General features: G+C 33.8%; 1 protein-coding gene across 1 annotated transcript; it reads left to right on the top strand.

Moving 5' to 3' along the window:
* The first annotated feature begins 836 nt into the window (after positions 1 to 836).
* Positions 837 to 8681, top strand: LOC108736275 (trypsin 3A1-like). Its single transcript, XM_018468633.1, has 4 exons — positions 837 to 910; positions 5618 to 5801; positions 6134 to 6563; positions 8461 to 8681. The coding sequence occupies exons 1-4, from the start codon at positions 865 to 867 to the stop codon at positions 8605 to 8607; spliced, it is 807 nt and encodes a 268-aa protein (XP_018324135.1). The 5' UTR covers positions 837 to 864; the 3' UTR covers positions 8608 to 8681.
* The last annotated feature ends 701 nt before the right edge of the window (positions 8682 to 9382 follow it).

The raw sequence follows: 9382 nt of genomic DNA, 5'->3' as shown, positions 1-9382 counted from the left end.
ACATCTTAAAAATGTTTCAGCGTCACGACTATCCGCGTTTTCACATTTTTCTTCTTCATTTACGTACTGCACATCTATGTACGTCAAACGCCTCTTTTTAAATGTACATTTAAAACATTTATTGAAGACTGGAATTATCCCCGTACACCAAAATTCTAAATGTCTAAATACGTCGACATTAGGTGGCACCCGTGCGGTAGATGGTAGAACATACATGACGAAGCTTCAAAAAATAATAATTGGAAATAAAAAATTTTTATTACCAACAACCTATAACATTGTAGCGGTCATTTAGATTCAACATTCCGAAAATGTAATTAACCTGGAAAATATAAATTTTGGAACACAAAAAATAAAATTAAACTACATAAGTAACTAAATACTGTGAAGTAAATTCAATGATCAATAAGCAAAACACAGAAAATGTAATTAATAAATCAAATGTAAAAATCTGGTACCTCGTCCGGGCAGTAAAACGTCCCTTTCGCTGGTACCTACCAAATACTTATTCTTACTTTACATCTGTACCGTACTGTTGCGGCACTGTTATGCTATACTAGGAAACCATAGCTTCAATAATTTTACCCAAAGCATCCCTTTACTTTAATCGTATGAATAGAATTGCCATGAGTTTTTTTTTGGTGCATTTTAATTTTAATCAAAAACCGCTGTGTACAAATCTTATTAATTTATCATATATTTGGATAGTATCTTTAAGTAAGTATTTACAGATGAATGCATAACTGTTGTTATCGTCGAATTGATCACTATCTACAATTCTCCAAAATTAAAGAGATGACACAATGAGATACGAACATACCTATAAAAGGAAAAGTTCAACTTCTGGTTGATTATTCAGTAGTCATGGCTCGAACTTTAATTTTGGCAGCAATAGTTTCCATCTCTCTGGGTAAGCATTAGAAGTAAACTTTTAGATGATAGTGTGAGATCATGTAATTTGTATTTTTGTGAAATCGCTAAGATTTTAAAGATCGATCGAAAAAGAGGTTAAGGGCGTGAATGCATTCGTACTGAACAATAATGTAGATTATGGTATAAGTATTTTACATTTTAAGTAAAGCGGAACTTGCTTATAACAACATCGGTTATAACGATAACACTGATTTTTTAATTTTCTATTCAAACAAATGATAAAGATTTAGTTAATAACGGTTACGAAATCGGGTATAACGTCACACTTATAATGCTGAAATTCCTTCAAACGGTCGTAATTTTACCAATACTCTCGCACCTCGGTCGCAAAAATTAAAAATTTTAAAGAAATTTCCATCGACGGCAAGAAACCTTACCAAGTAATATATCTTTGAAAGCTCTCGAAGAGAGAAGAAAGAATTTGACGTCATTAAAATATTCTGGAAGTTTCTGTCGGCTGTTAGAAACCCTGTAGCGAGTTATGTATTGTTGGAAAGCTCTTGAAGAGGGAAGAGAGAATTTCAAGTCATTGAAGAATTTCATCTAACTGCATAAATGAAAGCAGATATGTAAACTGAACAAGATGAAATGAAAGCAGGAAAAGAAGAAATGATTACAGGACAAAAAAATGAAAGAAAAGCTAAAGGCAAACATACAAATTGGGCAAGAAGGAATGAAACAGAAAGTGGAAGCAATATGAGATGACGTCAATCTGGCACAAGAAGAACTAAAAGCAGCACAAGATGAAATGAAAATGAATTAAAAGTAGCTCAGAAAGAAATGAAACAGAAAATGGAAGAGGCACAAGGAAAAACAAATAAGGACCAGAAAGAAATGAAAAAAGAATTAATATCAGTGCAAGATAACATTAAAACGGGACAAAAGGAACTGAAAACAGAAATAAAATATGTGCAAGAAGCAATAAGTACGAGAGTGGAGGAAAAGATAAATGACTTCAGAATCGAGATAAAGAAGGAAATAGAAGAAACGGAGATTAAGCCAGGGACGAAATTGGCAGAAATGGTGGAGGCGCTAATTGAAGTACTAATGAAAGAAGAAGTTGAAAATCTACGACTACCTAATACTGCGAGAACTGACGAGTCCGGTGCAAGACCATAAAAAAAACATCCTCCAACTTTCGATGGGAAGATTTCGTGGTCCGTTTACCTGAAGCAGTTTGGAGCAGCACCAGCAGCAACAGCAAACGTTTACACTGATTCAGAAAAAGCAACAGCACTAATAATTTCTTTACGAGGAGAGGCGCTGGATATACTAAAACCAATGCCTGAGTCTTAGCAATATGTCTTCCACCATCTTATATCGGCGTTGATTTTTGATTTCCTTCAAGACTACCCCCAAAGTAGTACACGCGAAGAAGTGGGGAAAGTTAGCTTCTTTCATGCTACAATGTGGCGAATTTTAAAGGAACAGTTGCTGTATCTTTATCATTTGCAGCTAGTGCAAGCCTTTCAGGAAACACAGGGTGATGTTTGCATTCTTGGTAGTCGGGATCTAACTCGACATACCTTTCTGTATGAAACTGCGCGTATCATTCGCCAGGGCACAATCTGCATCCAACAAAATAAACGCTAAATATTAAAAGTCAAAAGTAAAATAAAAGTTTTACACTTTCTTTAAACTGTTCACTCCTGATATGGTGATTTTTTTTCACCTGACTTTCAATATTTGTCTTTTATTACTAACTTTTAACAGCGTCATTAAATAAAATTTTGCGCATGTTTCTTACATGATAAATTAATTATCTATTTCGTGAGTTACTGTGCTAGTCAATTAATTTTATCCACTACAGATAACCTCAAATTAAAGAGGCAAAATTGTTGCTACTGTCACTCCCTTGCCGGGAATCGAACCCGGGCCCTGGGGCCAGTTTTTCCAGTTTAATTTGAGGTGATATGTACTGGGGCCAATTAATTTACTAACACACATTGAATTAACGCTACAGAAATTTGAAGTATATCAAAATTGTTAAAAAGTAGCAATAAAACAAAATTTAATCAAATATTGAAAATTCAATAAAAAATAAAAAATCATATAAAGAATGATTTTAAAAAGCGGCTAAACTTATTTTTATTTGATTTTTAAAATTTAGCGTACCTATTTTGTATATAATGTTTAACTGCTTTTTGAAGTGAAACTTCTTTGGACTCGATGAGAGTAAAATCTCAAGGCCACAAAACGACATACTTCGCACCGTTTCGTCTCGAGAAGCGACAGCCTAAAAACGTATTAAAGTAATACTCCTTAGGTGGACTAAAGATAAAATATGCTGGAAAACATAAATCCTGAATATTGTCGTACGTTCTCTTTGTTTCACCAATCATTACTTATTCGTTATAAAGATATAGAGTTCGCCAAAGAAGTTTCACTTCTTTCACGTGTACTGAGTTGCACGTGTTTTTTTTTATTCAGTGATTATACAAAGGAATGCAAAAAAATGTTTTGATATAAACTGATCATTATCTACAATTAATAAATTAAAATCGATAAACTGATTAATAAAAAATTATTGCAATTACATTTACATAATTTTTATCGCTATATCTAGATAACTTGAAGTACTTAAATAAATCGGTACTTAAATAACAACTAAGTACGTTCAAAATGAGAAATAATGTTAAGTAGCCTCTACAATGGTTCCTCTTTAATTTATATCATATTACACGATAAAAATATATACTATCTGTAGTAATATAGATAAGAACAATGTACATATGTTGTGCAGTTGGCAGCATTGAATAGTTGACAATAGTGTGAGTTAGTGTAAAATGCCGAGAAGTAAGAATAGTGGTTGATGTTCAGAAAACTAAGGTAATATAAATTACGTAAGTTGTGTTTAAATAATCCTGTATTTATACAGTATATGCCACCCCGACCATTATGGCAGCTAAAAGCTTCTAACAAAGACTTCAAGATAACAAACCCATGTAACACACTATTATTTTTTATATGCGTTATTAGTAAAAGTTCATAAAAGTAAATATCTAGTGCCTACCCCTACCTTCGCCCATAGTTCTGTTATTATACATTTAATAACAAAAATTCTTTTATACATTGCAAAGCTTACATGATGCTCTGACATGTATTTTCTCGAATTTCATCTAATCTATTTTTTTCTGAAAAACTTAGAGATTAATATTTTTTATCAGTCGAAAGAGCTTGTTTAATTTTGTATCCAACGGTATCATTTAATATCGGCTTGAAAAAAAAAAGGTGTTCATGTTATGAGATTGACATAAGTAGGCTTTGATATTTCCGAATCTGAATAATGTACACATTTTGCTCTTAGCGAAAAAGATAAGGTAATTTGTGCTAAAAAGAACTGCTCAAACCGCAGGTTTTTAGTTTGCAATGTATGCATATTCAAGATGCTATTTGGTCTTATTCAGACAGCTGAAATCGTGTTCATTTCAAAAACAGTTGATTATCTCAAAAATATAAAAATATATAGCGTGTTCCGATTAAATAACGAAGTTAGGTAGCGTCCAAAGAAAAATGGCGCACCCTGTATGATATTTTGAAAAATATTTTCTGTTTATGTACCGTATGATTCTGGAACACTTTTATAGAAACGTTTTTTCTATCAAATATATAATAACAGTTATGGACGAAACCGCCTTGTAGATACGTAACATACCCAGGAACGGGCTTAGCCATCTAGGCGCCTCGGGCTAGTCATGCCTTTGGCGCCCTTTTAGATATACTGATTTCATTATAGAAGTGTTGCCCGTTATTTTAAGTTCATTCGCTCTACCTACAGGAACTTCCCCGACTACAGATTTTTAAACAAAACTAAATGACGTGTTAATGGTAGGTACCTGTTATCTTAATTTAGCTACCACGCAAATAACACAAGTTAACACGAATTTGGTGCCTGAGGTCTGTGTACCCGATTTCGATTTCTTATACCTAATTAATAAAAGAAATAATACTTTTATCTAATAAACTTAGGTTTTGTAGCTGTAAGAATGAAATTTCAAATTTCTAAGAAAATCGCTAGCGTTTTCTCTTTCAGTTATATCTATATAAAAGGAAAACAAACATTAATTTATTTATTAACATCACTATTTACTAAAAAAACAATAAAAACAAATTTATTAATTCAAAAAAGATAACAGTTAAGCTTTAAAAGTGACAGGTCGTGTTTGTTAGACATAGAACACTCATACTCACTTCTACGAGAAAAGTCTACAAAAGTTAAGTGAATCTAGTTTTCCTATATATCGATAAAAATATGTATTCAAATTAAATGGTTAAGTTGAGCTGGCGAGCGCGGCGCCCTGTAGTACCTAGCGCCCCGGTCGCCCCCTTCCAAAGCCGGCACTGGATACACCTAATTATATTAATTAACTAAACGGGAATGGGATAGAGCAGAGGTAAGGCACCTGCGGGGTCTATGAGTTTCTGTTTGGTCTCCACGAAAGCATGTCTTTGTGTCAATCAATATTTAACCATAGAAACGAATTAAAAATTAATAGAATTAAAATCACTGCAATCTGCAGTAAGTATGAATGTGGTGGTAAAAAAACCGATCATATTAGTAATTGTTCAGTAAGATCGAGTACTAAAACTTGAATTGTCTTTACGCCTACATACAGTTAACACTTCGTAAACAATTAATTTATTTTGGTTTCTGAAATGTAAAAATATAATTTTCCTTTATTAGCATTTCCTTGGAATGCCCAATTTGAGGAATACGATTCATCTGATTCCGGTAGGATTGTTGGAGGGTCTAACGCATCAATAAACGATTATCCCTATGCAGTGCAAATTAATACGGGTGATGCCTTTTGCGGTGGATCAATATTGTCCAACGCATGGATACTTACGGCGGGTCACTGTTTAGTTGAGTAAGTATGAGTGAATTGCGCCGCAAGTTGGTCAATTGTTAACATAAGAGTATTACACATACCTATATTAATCCCCATTATAAGTACAAAATACTCACAAAAACTTATTTAAGATATATAAATTACGTATTTTTATTATTATTCAATAAATCTTCTTCTATTTTATGGAAATTCTTAGACTTAAAATTAAAACACTTGTAATTCCTAATATATTGACCATGTAAATTCAAAACATCTGAAGAAGCCACCGTTACGAAATCTATGTGTTTTAACTTTAATTTTATTGTTTATTAGTTTACCTTCGTAATTAATTATCTGCTCTTCTTTCAAAGCGCAAATGTAATCAATGTAACGGTTCTTGCTGGTGCTGAACGTACATTCGGTGATGGTGTTCTAATACAAGCTGAAGAACTCTTCATCCATCCTCAATACTCTGAGCCTCCTAACACGACTGACGGAGGTCCCGACTATGATGTCGGTTTGATTAAATTGTTACAAAATTTGACCTTCAGTGATACAATTCGGAGTATTCGACTAATTAATGAAAATCAACAAATAGCACCAGGAACCAATGCCACGCTTGTAGGATGGGGATTGCAGTCAGAAAATGTTAATGACACTTATACTGATGTACTTCAAGCAGTTTCTGTTCCAGTTATCGCACAAGACAGATGCAGAAGTATGCTTAACCTTACCGAAGAGTACCTTACCGAAAGAATGCTGTGTGCTGGTTACGACGAAGGTGGCAAGGATTCCTGTTCCGTAAGTAACATGGCTCTGCTATCAGAGCACCTCATATTATATCGAAATATGTTCCTGCTATGTGTACGTTGTTAGCCAATTTGAGGCATATCGCTTCTATGCTATTTCTCCTAATGAGTACATCTACAACGGGGATGTTGTTTTTGATAAAAACTAAGACTCCGCCCGCGTTTCCAGTACCAATCGCGTCTTTTTATTTTATACCCTTTGTTTTTGACAATATGGTCTTTGCTAGGTTTTGTTTCATTTTGCATTTAAACCGTTAGCGTTCCATCATGCGATTTTAAGGATTCTATGTTTAACGTAAAATATATAAATGTTTGCATTTTTTTCTCGTTTACATTCTGTGACATTTTATTGTTTACTTCTTTAATAATTTTAAGTGTTTCTTTAATATTGATCCTATTTAATTTACTATGTTCATTTGCTAATTCTAAATGGTCTGTTAGTTCTGTACCTTGTAGTTGTAGCAGTTGCGCGATCTTTTTTAGTAACCGCCGAATGTTGATGTTTTTCTTTTTTTTCCGATGACGTTGGTCTTTCCAGTATGAACGAAGTTATTGCATTTTTCTGGGCTGCTTCTGCTTATCGTATTTAATTTGTATTCACCTGCTTAAGTTTCTGCTTCTGTTCTTCGATGTGTTGTATACAGGGCACTCAATGCTGTTGGTCGCGTGTTCATTGTTGCAGTTTACTGACTTCACCTTTATACTATCACTTAGATTATACTCCTTAATAAAGTGTTCTTTGGCACATTTCATACATTTTAGTGTAAAGTTAAAATCGTTTGTTGCATGTTCCCAACATTGGCAGCGATGACACCGGATGATTTTGTTCCTATTGTTCCTATTTCTGTTTTAGGAACTTTAGCAGTTAATTGCGTTGACTTTGTACTCGTTTCTTAATGCACTTAGAACCAAATCACATTCCGGCCGTGAATCAAGTCATTTAAGCACAAATGAGTCGTGTTTTTCTTCTTTTTCGGAATACATGTAGAATGGAATCCCTTCTTGTTTTGTCACACTTTGGAATTCTTCCTTGCTGCTTTATCGTGGATAAAAACACTAATCGATTCGTTGCTGTAGTTTAAGTGGAGTCCCTGTTTTATATCTATTGTTTTAATGTGTTTTATCAACTCTGCGTAGTTTTTCACTTTTACGCTAATTACTATAGGTGACAAATTTATGTTCTTTTTCTTACTCCCGTGTTCTCCTCTTGAAGACGTTTCTTCCCCTTGCAATGGAATATACGAATAGCTTGTTTCTACTGCAATTTGAATTTTTTTCTAAGTGTTAGTTGTTTGTTCTTCTTCTTCGTTTTCTAACCTCTTTTTGGTAATATTTATATAGTATGAGTGAGTACGAGCCAACCGTGACCGAGACCCTAAAATCCCACATTAACCATCCAACCGTCAATCATACACCGTGAAGCACTGAAGATGCCACCTATTAGGCATGGCGAAACGTCTGCAATTAGAATTCGACCGCGGCATTGTGTTAATGTGTTAATATTTTTCAGTATTATTTGAAATAGGGATTGAAAAAGACAACTGCTCCCATTCCGTTTAGTTTATAGTCGGGACTCATATTGTTCTAATCCAGTGATGCCACCTAATTAATTCTTTCTTCATCAATAATTAATTTTAGCTGACCAATTTTATTATTAGTAAATCTATCATTTCATTTTAACATACCTTTCATTATTTTCGTTTATGCAAACACTTAAATTCCTTACATGAGATACGCTAAGATGGAGGAGTATTAGATGGTTTTGAAACATGCACACTAAATAGTATTAAGAGTTTACGTATTGTTAAAAGACAATCATTCTAGACATGGTCTTGATTTGATCGACAGTGAAGAACAAATTTTATTTTTGAATGTCTCTTAAATTTTAGGGTGATTCTGGAGGACCCATGGTTGCCAATAACACTCTCATCGGTATCGTATCGTGGGGTCGTGGATGTGGGCGGAGAGGAAGTCCCGGTGTCTACACTAACGTCACAGACATTCGTCAGTACATTAGAGATACTGCATCACTGTAAAAAAAGATACTTATTGTTAAGATATTTCTTCCAGAGGAAGGATTTTATTACAAATAAGAAATATTTAAACTAAACATGAGTGAATTTATTTGATTTATAATTGACAAGACAAACTATTTATTTATAAAGATTACACACACTGTGATCTATAATATCAACAAAAATAATTAATCAATGCAATTAGCGTGATTTGAATCTAACACTTCCCTCTCAAATCGTACGTCACTTGAATCTGTCAGTCTTCTCAGTCCTAGTTTATGAATCCAATTTTCATGATTTACACAAGCCGAGGGCTTCCTTAAAATATCCGCCACCATTTCCTCTGTGGGTATGTGCTGCACATTCACCAACACATCTTTGGCAGTCCCTCTAATGAAGTGAAACTTAATATCGATGTGTTTCGTTCGTTTATGAAACACTGAGTTGTTGGCTATGCATTCAGCACCTCTATTGTCAGTGAAAACTGTTATCTTACTGAGTTTCTTCTGACCAATCTCTATCAATAAGCTTCTCAAATGTATAGCTTCTTTGAGAGCTTCAGATAGTAGTCTAATGTACTTAGCCTCTGTTGTCGATAAAGCAACAGTTTGCTGCTTCTGTTATCTACAGGATATAGCTGCGTTACTTAAGTTGAAGAATATTAATCTTATCAGGGAATTGCATTGTTCAGATACTAATTAGCTTACTAAGGAATTAAATAAGAATTGTAATGTTAATAGTTGTAATTATTTTAAATCAGTTGTTGTTCCACTGTTAACCTGTTAACAACTTGATT

Source organism: Agrilus planipennis, unplaced genomic scaffold, assembly GCF_000699045.2.
Source record: "Agrilus planipennis isolate EAB-ADULT unplaced genomic scaffold, Apla_2.0 scaffold97, whole genome shotgun sequence".
NCBI lineage: Eukaryota > Metazoa > Arthropoda > Insecta > Coleoptera > Buprestidae > Agrilus > Agrilus planipennis.
This window is presented reverse-complemented; position numbering and strand designations above follow the sequence as displayed.

What these genes read in the sequence shown, in the direction of transcription:
- LOC108736275 (XM_018468633.1), top strand. Translation starts at nt 865, where the DNA reads ATGGCTCGAACTTTAATTTTGGCAGCAATAGTTTCCATCTCTCTGG. An exon ending in AATAGTTTCCATCTCTCTGG is followed by an intron (nt 911 to 5,617) that starts GTAAGCATTAGA and finishes TTCCTTTATTAG; the next exon opens with CATTTCCTTGGAATGCCCAA. An exon ending in GCGGGTCACTGTTTAGTTGA is followed by an intron (nt 5,802 to 6,133) that starts GTAAGTATGAGT and finishes CTTCTTTCAAAG; the next exon opens with CGCAAATGTAATCAATGTAA.